Source organism: Amphibalanus amphitrite, unplaced genomic scaffold (assembly GCF_019059575.1).
Source record: "Amphibalanus amphitrite isolate SeventyFive unplaced genomic scaffold, NRLGWU_Aamphi_draft 000406F_arrow, whole genome shotgun sequence".
NCBI lineage: Eukaryota > Metazoa > Arthropoda > Thecostraca > Balanomorpha > Balanidae > Amphibalanus > Amphibalanus amphitrite.
The window spans coordinates 176,127-189,026 of record NW_024881900.1 but is presented as its reverse complement, the minus strand read 5'-3'; the positions used below and the strand labels follow the sequence as shown (position 1 = coordinate 189,026).

Below are 12,900 nucleotides of genomic sequence, written 5' to 3'. Positions count from 1 at the left end.
TGTCGCGAATGCCATTAAACTGTATCAATGAAACTTATGCAGTGGCCTTGAAGAATTTGGGTGTAACCTTAAGCATTGTTTAAGTTGTCACCGTTATCATAAGATCATATGATTAGAGATATCATCAGAGTTCTTGATAACTCTGATGTCTAAAACCTATTTTAGACGTTATTGTCATATTCAAAGTAAAAAAACCATGATCTTAGTAATTAAATACCTATAGTTTATATGTCATCGCTAAATGCTGATGAATCATACAAAAGTCGTCATAGATGATAGCAAAACGTTTATTTACACTTACAGCGGAATCACTTCTTGACTTCTCGGACATTGGTGCTAGTTATTTACTTGAGTTACGTTTTATGACGGTTTCTAACTAGCAAAAAAAAAAAACACAGACGTGACATTTCTAATGTCATACAATGTATAAGGTGCACGATGCGTACTATATATGTACAATATACCTACATATAAGCAAATCATATTCAAAACGGTGTATATCTGAAATCAGTACTGCTCGAGATCCTCAATGGCAGTGTTAGGACCTCAAATCACCACAGCAAGCATAACTGTATTTCCTCAGGCACGGTCCATTTGGTGCTCATAGGTCTGTCTATGATTGAGGATCTGAGAAGAGGAAATAAATGAAATCATGTGAGCATACACCACATTCACAAAGAGTATCTACAGATTATGTAATATCAATATGCAGAGGCCTTAGCCATCGACTACGGGGCATGACAAAGTAGGTCAATTTGCATTGCATGTCACATCGGTGACCCTGCACTTCGCACACTTTGTATCTAATGAGTCGATCGCTTATGTCATACCTAATATCACAAGCAGGAATGTTGCAGCTTCCATTCCTCGTTCTTCCCTGTTAACCATAAAAATAAGCTGGGTGTGGCCGGTAATCAGGCAACAAAAAACTACTATGGCAAGGAATATGGCCGGTAATATTCTACATTCTGTATATTCCACACCTACAAACTGGTAGGGTGAAAACTGACCGCGCTTGCCACATGCCATTATGAACAGAGCTATCAGGCTGGAAGCTGTATTCACTGCGATAGTTCCCTGTCTTGTCCAGCACTGTGCAAACAACGTTCGTCTTTTCCACGTGGCTTCTGCTCGGATCATTTCAACTTCCATCCACTGCCGAGTTTCACCACTGACTGCCGGACAAGCCTAACTCTCTATCTCTCGTCCCTGGCTGACCTGACCTCTGACCTCGATGGCCATCATCACCGAAAAGCAGTCTGTCTGCTCGAGTGCTCCTGTTCAGTCCCTTCTCGGCTGCACCGGCGGGCTGTAGACGTCCGCGCTGAGGTTGGCCGCCGCCTCCTGAGGCAGCGTCTCCAGATACAAGTCGTCCCCGATGCCCGAGTCCTTGCTGGGCTTGCCCTGGTGCGGCGCGGCCCATCCAGAGCGGGCGGGCCCGGCCACCGGTAAGACCTCCTCGTAGAGCTGCGGCGGCACCTCCGTGTAGTCGCTGGCCGTGCCGTCCGGCACCAGGTAAGGGTTCTCCCCCTCCTCGGCGATTCCCTCGGGCGGCTTCTCGGCGCCGCGCAGCTCGGCGCCCGCCCCGGACAGCTTCCTCGGCGGCAGGCTCTGCAGACTGCCGTAGATGGGTAGCCGGATGCCGCCCTCAGACACACACCTGTTGAGGACTTTGTTCTGTGCGGCGCGGCATGGGCCCGGGGTCGAGCCGGGCGGCGGGTCGGGCGCACGCCGCTTCTTGTAGACGATTGTAGCGTACAGGCCGTCGTCGTCTTCACCCTCCAGGGTGACGTAGTGTCCCAGATGGTGGGCGTCCACGCCGGAGAGCCCCGAGAGGCAGGGGCTGGAGGGAGCGGTGACCGGGCGGCCGGCGCCCGCGGCCGACGCCGAGTGTTTGGAGATCGGGGAGCTGATCCCGCTGGTGTAGAGGTTCGTGGGCCGGCGCAGGCGGGGCTGCTGCAGCTTGGTGGTGGTGACGCCGCGTCTGCGGTGGAAGCACCAGCACAGCAGCAGCCCCAGAAGCAGCACCAGCACGGCGGCTGCCAGCGTGGCGGTGGCCAGCACCAGCGTGGACCTCAGCCGGGCGCCGGAGCAGTCCTCGAGCTGCGCGAACTCGGCCATCGGCACCGGGCCGGCCGGCGTGCGGCAGAACGAGCCGCGCAGCAGCCGCTCGTAGAACACCTCCAGCACACTGGGCCGCTGCCGGCGCTCGAACATGGCCAGCCAGCCGACGCCGTCACACGGACATTGAAACGTGTTGGCCATCAGGCTGTAGCGCGCGCACGGGTCAAAGTGCAGCGCGCCGAAGGTCGGCGGCACGCGCACGTCATTGTCGGCGAAGCTGACTTGGCCGCAGAAGCCGCGGAAGGCGGCCACGTGCGGCACGTGCAGCGTGTTGTTGAAGATGCGCAGGGTGCCGCCGGCCACAGAGAACACCTCTGGCTGGAGGAGGCCGACGGTGTTGCCGGCGAACGCCAGCTGGCAGGAGGAGCTGCGCACGGTGACGGCGGCCCGCTCCATCTCGCCAATCAGGTTATCGGTGAACAGCAGCGACGGAGGGCTGTGAACACGGTGGATGAATCAGAGGCTGGTTAAGTGTGAGGTAAGCACTGTTTCAGATTCAGCTTTATCAGAGGAAAGCCTTAAATGTCATACTATTTAATCGCACAACTGTACTGTGGTAAGACTACAAGCTGCTGGCGGTTGCACTACACGCTGTTTACATGTTCAGCCCTATCTCTCACTTCCTGCGTCTGCACGCTCACCTCTGTCCCGGCACATCCTCTATGGAGAGGGCAGCTGTTCGCAGCGTGTCCAGGCGGCACTTCCGCACGGTCACCTCGGGCCGGCCGGCGGCTCCTTCCGGCGGCGGCAGAGGCGGCACGTCGCCCGGCGTCGGCGGAAGTCCGGTGACCTCGCTGACCTGGCAGTCGTCCAGCGTCAGCCGCGAGCCGGCCGGCAGTGGCGGCACGCGCAGCACACCCACCCGACTCTGACGGACCGTCAGCAGCAGCGGGTGTGGCGCCGGCGAGAGCTGCTCGCCGTTCAGAGAGCGCAGGTTCACCCGCTCCAGGTGCCACTCTATGGAGAGAAACACCGGGGATCGTGTCAGATCAACATCCGGTGCGGATTACACCATCGTCCCCACTGCAAGTCACTTGAGGAACGTAATGTGCTAAAAAATAAGCCGCGCTCGAATACTCGAATAAACCAAACACGAATACAATCAAATAGCATATAGTTACGTTCATCAACCAATTAGACATTTCTACGCAATCCTTGTGTGCCCCTTGGCACTGGGTATCTCGTGACGCCACCCTCAGAGCCGCGCCCGTGCCGCTGTCCGTCCCAGTCCGGCCGGGGGTCGGCGGCCGGACGAGCCTCCTCTGCTGTGTCACCGAGCGTCCCCAGCGGCCCGTTTGGCCGCGGCGCAATGGCAGGATTAGCCACCGGCATGGAGCCATCTGCAAATTGATTGCCCACTGTGCAGCGAGACGGCCGCGCCAGTGGCGGCGGGGAGACTAGAGAGCTGGTGGCAGCGGGGAGACGGCCGCGCCGGTGGCAGCGGGGAGACTAGAGAGCTGGTGGGGGCGGGGAGACTGTCGAGCTGGTGGCAGCGCGGCGACTCGACTGAGCTGCTGCGAGGGGCTGGTGGCAAACTGACATCCCGGTGAGCAGTGCTGGTGATAGGTATAAGGAGTTAGGAGACTACTGCTGGTGAAGACATTTGTGCTGGTGAGATGAATGTGTTGCCTGCTGGTGACGAGGTCGTGCTTCTGGTATGATGGTCTGTGTTACTGGATTAGGTATGTACCACAGATTAAGGTAACTGTTGAGAGCTGAGGACGAGGTTGTAGGATTGTGAAGATATCAAACGGTTAGTTTGGGTAATATTTATTGGCTAGTACAGAGGCAACCATACCAGTGACAATGCGCAACTGAGACACAGATGCTCTTATATGTATATGAAGTGTTGCTTATGCTATACATTATAATGGTAGTAGGTAATAGGTATGTCTACTGCTGCGAATCTCCCCGTCTTGCGTCTGAAACTTAAATCTTGTATTCCCGAAATCCATTAAGCTCAGCAACATTTAACCCTCGCCGGACCTATTGGTTTTCTACATACGCGCCGGCCGAGGGGGGGGGGGGGGGGCGGGTACGACCCCCCTCGCCGTTTCGCCCCTGGTAGAGCTAGCGCGTCGCGGAAAAAACGAGCGTGTGCGCCGTTACGAGACGCAGAGATTGGTACCCGAGTTTAAGGTCCTAGGTCAACCGGTGACCTCTGAGGTCAGGTCAAGTGCCCCAAGGTACGGTTCAGTTTTTGGTGAATAACTTCGCAAAAAACGGCCGCAGAGCGCCGATTTTGGCAGCATCGTGTTCGTCTCGCTCAGGCGCGTCGAATGATATACTTTTTGTCCGGGTCAGGTCAACTTGGGGTGTTGACCTCAGGTCAAGGTCAGGTCAGCACCCCCAGGTCACGAAGTTGGTCGAAAGAGGTCATGTCGCATATCATTCGATTCGGCAGGTCTTCCTGAGTCCATTGGTGGCTTTCCCGACTCGCTAGCTCAATTTGATCAAGAGTTATTGACGAAAAACTAATATGACCTTGATGACGTCATAAATGACGTCACGCAAGGTCAACATTGCAAAAGCGACGCATCTAACCTTGCAAGGAGTGCATAAAATCACGATTCTGTGTGCTTGAGATAGTTGGAGATCGTTCCCGGCGCCAGAATAGCAGTTTTCATTTTTCCCCATTGACTTATAATGGTGAGGTCACGAAAATGACCTGACCTCATATGACCTTTAGGAAACATCCGAGATATACAAGTTGTGGGGCTCATAATGGATACTAGATCCTGCAAGTTTCATTTCCCTGTGACATCTCCTCTGGCAGTGAGGGCGTTGCGAAGTTGCGACTTCTGAAGACCGTGCAGAGGTTCACTTATGACGTCATAGGTCAGTGACCTGACCTGACCCAAAAATGCGGTTGGTGTCAAAAGATGCGGCTTGGATCAAAGGTCAGGTATGCCAAGTTTCAGCTCTCTATCGCCAGCGTGTTCGGAGCTATCGCGAAAAAACCCTATGGGGGGCGGCACCCGCCCTCCCCCCCTCGGCCGGCGAGGGTTAAGCGAGACAAGTCACAGATAGAACGAAAATAGTTGCACACACTGAAATGCACAACCAGAATCCAGCCAAACTTAATTTGGCCCTATATCCTAAAGCATCTTGTGAGCTCGGCCAACATAGCTATACAGTTGACTTTGGAAGACTGGGGTTCTCTGTGTTTGAGGTCACTGAACTTAACGGAGCTCAGTAGTTCAGAAACTTCTCGCTACGCATGGGGAGCATTGCATAGGCAATGAAGCTACTACTGCGAGTGGAAACTGAGGATTTTCCGCAACGGTGACATTGAGCCGAGCTGTTTATATCACAGAAGTGCTGTGCTGCAGGCTGCTGCCTGGTTATTCAGACTATACATGGTCAGTGCCCAGAGGACACCGCTGTTGACTGACGCGTTATAGTACGTCCTTATAGCGCGTCTATGCATAGTGTGCAAGGCGGTATAACACCTCTCATGGTCGCTCACCGGTGGGGAAGGTCTTCTCGCTGGCGTAGAGCGCGTCCACCAGGGTAGCATCCCTAACGATGAACATGACGCAGGGCCTGCCGTCGGCCGGCTGCTGCAGCTTCAGGTCCAGGAAGGAGGGCAGCACCCTGACCGTGCCGCGCGTCTGCAGGTCGATCTCGAACCGGGTGCCCGGCTCCGGACGGGGTGTGATGACGTTCCAGCGCAACACCACGTCCTGCAACAGTGCGATGGTTTGAATTGGGTTAGCGTTAATGTGAGTGCTTAGCGGCAGGGCTAGAGCTGCAATGTGTCCCTCTGACCTGTCATTCTAGGTGCAGTACGATTCAGTGGCATGTAAAGAACGACTCGCGAAGATCAGACGTAGTTCGAACGCAGTGATCAGCCGCTGAGCGGTGATTAATGGTGACATAATGTCTCTCTGACAAGTAGATTTATCTTGCTAATTTAAAATGTAATCGAACACCTAGTACGTGCATTCTAGCTTGTGGCATTGAGCGTTGAAAATGACAGAGCACAGCTGGTTTGGACACCTGTATGTTAAATAGCCAACATCACTGCATGGTGCTACAATATGCACATGTTAATGAGTGTCGTTAATTCTAAACCTAAGTACACGAAGGCTTAAAAAGTATATTTTTAACTGAGTATGCTTCCATCGAACCTTGAATGTGAATAACCCTGACACCTACGCATTTGTCTTTGATAAAGAAACGCTCTGTAGGCGAACAGTCGTGCATGCTTCCCGATTTTATTACTTTTTTTAGTTGTTTGCCATTGTAAACAAGTCATCAAGTTATGCTAATCCAACTATTTTATTTGATATGATATAACAACAAACTAGAAGTAAAGAAATGCAGGGAGATGCAGCTAACCGAGAGGGAATACGTTTGCATTTACTTTTTGTAGTCCGTTGAGGCAGCGACATCAAAGATAGAACAGTTTTGAGTAGGAAGTAAAAGAATAGTTCGTTCTCACCATTCACCTGTATGTATGAAGATTGTGGAGGCATCATGCACCCCACCCGAAAAGTCCCTAAATGGCTAAACAGTAGCCTGTTATTACCTGAACGGTGTCTGCCGTGACTATGAAGAAGGTGCCACATGGCACTTGTCATACACCACCCCTGTTCCCACACTGGCAACGGTTTAGTGATTCATCAACCAGCGCTGAGTACCAAAAGGACAACATGACGCGATGCCCCTTTTTTGTATGTTCTGCAAAATAGTGACCATTTCACGCAACTGTGGGGCTGCCCGTCGCCCGGCGCCGCCTCGGCGGGCGGCGGCTTGGGTCACCGATGGATATCAGCCGGCGTCCAGCCGGTGTCCAAGTCCGGTCGGCAGCGCTGTCCTCCGATAGCGAGCGCGATTTCGGGGGCGGAACACGGTCCTGCCATACCGCGGTCACCGACATGCCTAGATAAACCCGCCGCTCGGTTGGCCGACGCGGGAAAACCCTGCCGACGTCGACACGGCGCTGCCGTGCTGCTGTTTTGTCGGCACAACGGTCCATGTCAGGTCAGGTGACTCAGCTGAGTGTGTCGAACGGCGAATGAAACGAGTGGGCTGTCGAGGGGTGGGACTGGGATTTGGTTTGTGGTATTACTCAATTCTTTTAAATAGCTCCGGCAAGCAGTCGCGAAGGCGATTAAGGATAGATGTGTTTCATCGAAATTTGCTTCGAGTTCCAGTGGTCAGTGCCTATCAGTTACCACTTCAGGTGATGAGCAGAAAGTCATGGCAAAACTGTCTAGCCTACCCAACATAACTTAAACGATTCGTGATATTGAGGTACTTATAACAGTGTAGTCGTCTGTATTCCATGTAATTTCATTCGAGCTCTTTGATGTGTTTTCATCTTTTGGAAGCTATTGGAGTTGCAAAATTTTCCCCAAAGGCTGCTACCGGCCCCACACAAAATTTATGGGATACGATACCGGCATGCTACCACACCCTAAGCAAAAAAAAAAAGAAGATCAGCATGCCTTGCAACTCTAGAAGATTCAGATTCAGATTTTATTGAACAACAGTCCTCGACATGGTGCGGGCTTTTCACTGTGTTTCGTCAGCTGGGAAGCTATGCCTACCTAGGGCTCTGCTTCTTTATGCCAAAGTAAGAGCATCGGAATTTCGTACTTATGTGAGTTTTATCACCCCAAACAAGACACATGACTAGCAGATGGCAAACGAAATGATGCACGTTAGAGGTCACAGCCCTTGGCGATATGCATGCATTCATCCTTGAGGTTGTTAGCAACGCCATTTTACATGCCCGTCGTGCTCTGCTGCAGCGAAAATCTCTGGAATGTCAACACTGGTCCGCCATTCTTGACCCGCACCTGTCATCCGTCTTCTCCGAGCGGACAAAAATAGTTTGGCCGCGTTACACGCATTTCTGATTGACGATATGACCGCTGAATGTTTGGCTACGGACGCAACTTGCACGTTTTCCAACTGATCGGGTACATTTAGAGACGTGAAAGAATGCGAAATATCGACACATAACTGTGTGAAGATTGGCGAAATCGATTGACAGCTGAAGTCTGAGGGATTGCTATTGCGAGAGTGTAAAGCAGACATTCTACGAAGGATTCTGCGATGAGTTATTGGTGACACTTGAAAAAGTGGTGTTTGAGATAGAAGCTGAATACTAAAAATGCCTGTGCAGTGGTCAGTGGTGCATCCCTCGGGCGCAAAGGCAGTGCAAGATGACCGAGGATATCAATACATCAAGGGTAAAAAGTCGGCAGGAATAAGCATGGAAAATAAAGAGATATTGATGGACGAAAGGGACTCAGCTCAAAGACTGAATTGTGAATTTCGATGAGATATGAATAAGTTACAGGCTACGGCGAAAGAAAGGTAAACTAGCAGAACTAAGATAAGCGATGATTGTTGTGGCCGCCCGTGATGGGGAAGCAAGGGCTGAATCCGACCTCCTCAGTCGAGGGCTGAAGGTCTAGCTGGGTTACCTGTCCCTCTGGGGAGGGGGTTCGGTCGTACCGCGCACATGTCCTGGTGGAGGGGGTCAGTCGTACCGCGCACATGTCCTTCTGGGGGAGGGGGTTCGGTCGTACCGCGCACATGTCCCGGCCAGCACCAGGTGGCAGTGATGCGGGTGACGGTCGCTGTGCGCCAATTTGCATAGATGTAACTGCCGATAGCGTTCACCGGCAGGATCGCCCTGAGGAAGTGAACCCGGCGACCGCTAACGACTGCCATCCGCACTGGTTTGCAGCGTCAGCGGGAATTCCGTGGGACAAAATTTGCATGTAACGAATAGTTATGTTTTTGTTACATTACCGAATAGCGAGCAGGATCTTGTTAAAATGTCTTAAATGTAAATTTTCACGTGATAATCTTTTGCAATTCCTTTTGAGCTACATGATTTACGACATGATTGATAATTTAGGACAACTATAGGCTGTGTACTTACTTGCCGAAAGGGGATAAGTAAGACAATTCGTTATTATGTGCAAGCAAATACCAGCTTCATAATGCCTTTGAGGAAAAGCAACGACTTGTATAACCGTTATTTCGGTTCTAATATGAAACGTGTTGGCTTCTCACCATGAACACAGAGCCATCGAGTAATGAGCGTCACTGCCATCCAGGGCCTATTTTAAATATTTGTTATCTCCCGCTGGTCAGAGTCAGGGATGACATACCCTGACTCCAAGTGACCTCTTCGAAGTTGGCTCGCCCCCGGCTCTGGGGCTGCTCTCACTGCTTGCCCACCTGCTGCTCACGCTGTACGAGCCCACTGCTCGTAAGTCCACCGTGCCGTTCCTCAAGGTGTCCCGCTCTGTTACCGAGTTTCTGACCCACCTGGTTGCCGTAGCGGCACTGGATGTCCACGGTGCCGTTCCTCAGTGTGCAGTGGCAGTGCAGCTCATCCTGACAGGAGACGGTCAGCGCCGGACCGGTGTCTTCTGTGTCTATCCCTGAGTCCAGCCCGTCCTCAGCCGGCTCAGTGACGGGGGCGACTGAGGTCACGGCTGGCACCGCTCCGGTGGGAGAGGTCACCGGCAGGTCACCGGCCCAGGTCACCGCGAGCAGCACAGAGCTCAGAAGAGGGATGATGGCGGCCATCGAGACCATCCCTCTGCTTCCACCATGAAGGGTCATCAATATATCACGTATGCACTAGCGTCCCGGGTAACACAGTCACGAGATAAGTCACGAACACGAGCAGAAACAGTCACGAGTCATCACAGGACGGCCATCACTGCCATGACCGGTCTCACAGTGGCGTTACGCCGATCGCACAGCTGTGCTCTGCTGCTCAGCCCCAAATCTGACCCGAATGTGTGCCGCTGCCGGATGACTCGTCTGGCTATCTGTGCTGTGTTTCCTGTCCGGCTGTGGAGAGGCGACAGCGTGGTCGGCTCACACAAAGCGCCTCTAGCCGCGGCGGTGAGGGACCGCGGTCGGGCTGACTTCACGAGGAGCCTCGGCTGACACCAGCCGGTACTGAGGACACCGGTCCCCGGAACTCTGACAAACGCGGCGCAGTGCGGCCGTATCGGCGACAGTTGCGCCGCAGGAGAGGAAGGAGGTGGAAGCAGATGAGTCAGAGTTCTCATGTTGACAGCCTGTTTGTGTCCGTACGACCTCTGTCTGCCCACACAGATGAGCTCAGTGGTGTAAACTGCGGATGTCTGCTGAAGCGCTGAGCTCATGTGCGACTGATATATGTGTCGCTGTCGCAGTCTACATACACTGCATTACTTGAACAAGAGCAGTAAGCATTTACTTGTATTGTTAATCTCTGAGTCTCTCATTTAACACGCGCAGTGGAAGGGGGGGGGGCGGATTTCGCCCACCCCTCCTGTTTTTCGCCAATAACTCGCGCCGCAAGCATAATATCAATGTGAAATTTCGGCTACCTGTCCAGAATTGAATTGCGGATCTTCTCGTGCAAGAAGTAAGAAAATCGGTTCACAACTTTTCTAGTAATAGCGGTGTAAAGTCAAACATCCTGCCGCCGCGGCGGCGCGGCGGCGCGGCGGCCGGCGCTAGCCGTTACGCGCCGCCTGAATTGTAGACTGTGCCGGGGCGGGACGGTTCCGTCTTTACATTGCGCTCCTTACCGCTGATTATATTAGATTCGCGTCAAATTCGGTGAGAAGACTGATAAATGTACGGGCAATCATATGGTCAAAGAATTTTGAAAATCGGCCGGTAACAACTTGAGTTATGAGTGTGTAAACACAAAATTGTGATTGCCGCGTTTCCCGCGTCGGCCGATGCCGCTTCAGCCGGCGACATCTTATCCTTAGCAGGCTTCTAACTGCCATATTTATTGTTGGATTATCTAGAAATTCACCATACATACTCACAAATGTTTGCTCTTTCGTATACTGAAAGATTTAAAAAAATCGGCCGGTAACTTTTTGAGTTATCGGCGTGTAAACGCAACAAAGTCGCTAATATGGCAGATTTGACCACATTTGACCTCATTTGACCTTGAAGATATTGACCTAGGGTCATGAAATTCACACACAACAGAGTTCCCCATGGCCCCCACCTACCCTCCAAATTTCATCTTTCTAGCTCCAGTGGGAGCTGAGATCTTAGGGGGGGGCGACATCCGCCCCCCCCCCTTCCACTGGGCGTAGTACTCGCAACCCTTCCACTGCGCGTGTTAAAGAAGCATGACTTTACCAAATAAGCGCAAGTCGCACACGCACGATTTTTATTTTCTTATGCATGCTCGACATGAATATTACCACAGCCGGCGTGGCTAAGCTTGCCGATCTTTTGTCAGAAAATCAGCAGCTTACTCACGTTTCCAGGTTTTACAAAGAAATTAGGAAGGAAAGATATAACTTATAGGTATTATAAGCAAATACACAAGCTACTAGTCTTATGTAGAGTCTGTGGTATACTCTGAATATCTGCCTGCTGTCGTTCCCACTACGCCCCCTTGTTACATTGTCTTTCATCTCCCATCTTTCGGCAATTATAGGATCTCCTTTCAGAAAAAAAATGGTATTTGGGGGAACTGGGGTGGCCTTTTGTACGCAGTACATTGCTTTGGCTCTCCGGGTCATTACAATTGCAAATATGCTGCCCCGTTGTATCTCATTCATAGTTTTGCATAGGAAGTAGGTTTGGACTTGGGCAGGGCATGCAGTCGCAGCATCAGTCTGCTCCCGGTGCGTGGCGGAGACGAAGCCCCGTGTCTGTGAGCGCGAACGTGAGGGCAAAGTGTAATCGGCCGCTCGGGCCGCCGCGCCGTGAGAGGAGTGCCGTACCTGCGAGTCGGCAAAGTCGGCACTGCGGCCGCCGGCCGACCGGGCCCGGGCCTGCCGAGCGGTGACGTCACGGGCAGAGCGGCCCGGCCCCGCCCCCAGCGCTGCACGTCTGCACCCCGAGGAGCAGCGGGGCCCCGCAGCACCACTGCCACTGATGGCGGCGGCCCGACGTCAGATGACGCCCAGATGACGTCAGATATCGCCGAGATGACGTCAGTTACCTGTCGCCAGAGCACACTGAAACCTGAGCTCTCCAGCCGGCCTCGCTGGAGTCTGATGGATACCGCAGCTGGCTAGAGGAAGGTGATGCTGGAATATTACACGGGTAAACATTGTGTAACGTGCATCATTGCGACAAATTACTGAAGTGGCCTGTGAAAAATTCAAATGTGTATATTCGTGAAAATCCACTAAATGCAGTGTCTTTCTCTGCCATCTTCATTTCTCCGCTAATTATATGGTACTGCTTTGAAAAGCATTGATTAACTCATGATGGCTCATGCCACCCAGCAGCGTTTTGCAATGGCTTCAACATTTGCTTGCTATTAAAACATTAACGACCGAACATTTATCATTTCACGGCTGTAGGACAGCAATGTTTGGGTTCGGGTAACTTTGAACCTCGCATCAAAAGTGGCCTAAGATGAGCATCAGCGCAATGCTGGTATAATTATTATAGCTATATTCATTTTTTGATAGTGATAAGGGATAATTAATTACTTTTGAATATTCATTTTATTGCATAGTTTCTTCCATTGTATGTAAGTGCAGGTGGAGCAAACGCCAACGTTGCGTAGCGTCTGATTTGATCAAAAAGGGAATAGGGCTGAGCACTGAGCAGTAGGTAACATTTATCTAGCCGGACATTACACAAATTACACATTTGTATTTGAAGACAGACATAGTTTTCAAGAAATGTTTTTCGTTCAAAACTGTTTTGCGAAGAAGGATAGCAAAAACATATTAGGCACAACTAAAGATTGTCGTGATGCAGCTTTTGTCGCGTTTGTTCAAGAACTCTCCGTTGTCTATTCGTCCCCTTTCT

General features: G+C 51.9%; 1 protein-coding gene across 1 annotated transcript; it reads right to left on the bottom strand.

Moving 5' to 3' along the window:
* Window positions 1-271: 271 nt before the first annotated feature.
* On the bottom strand, window positions 272-10,091 carry LOC122390707. The gene is made up of 4 exons (XM_043383895.1): window positions 9,424-10,091; window positions 5,594-5,810; window positions 2,766-3,081; window positions 272-2,560 (listed from the first exon to the last, which is right to left on the bottom strand). Exons 1-4 carry the CDS (start codon window positions 9,721-9,723, stop codon window positions 1,282-1,284), a joined length of 2,112 nt encoding a protein of 703 aa, XP_043239830.1. The 5' UTR covers window positions 9,724-10,091; the 3' UTR covers window positions 272-1,281.
* Between the last annotated feature and the right edge of the window lie 2,809 nt (window positions 10,092-12,900).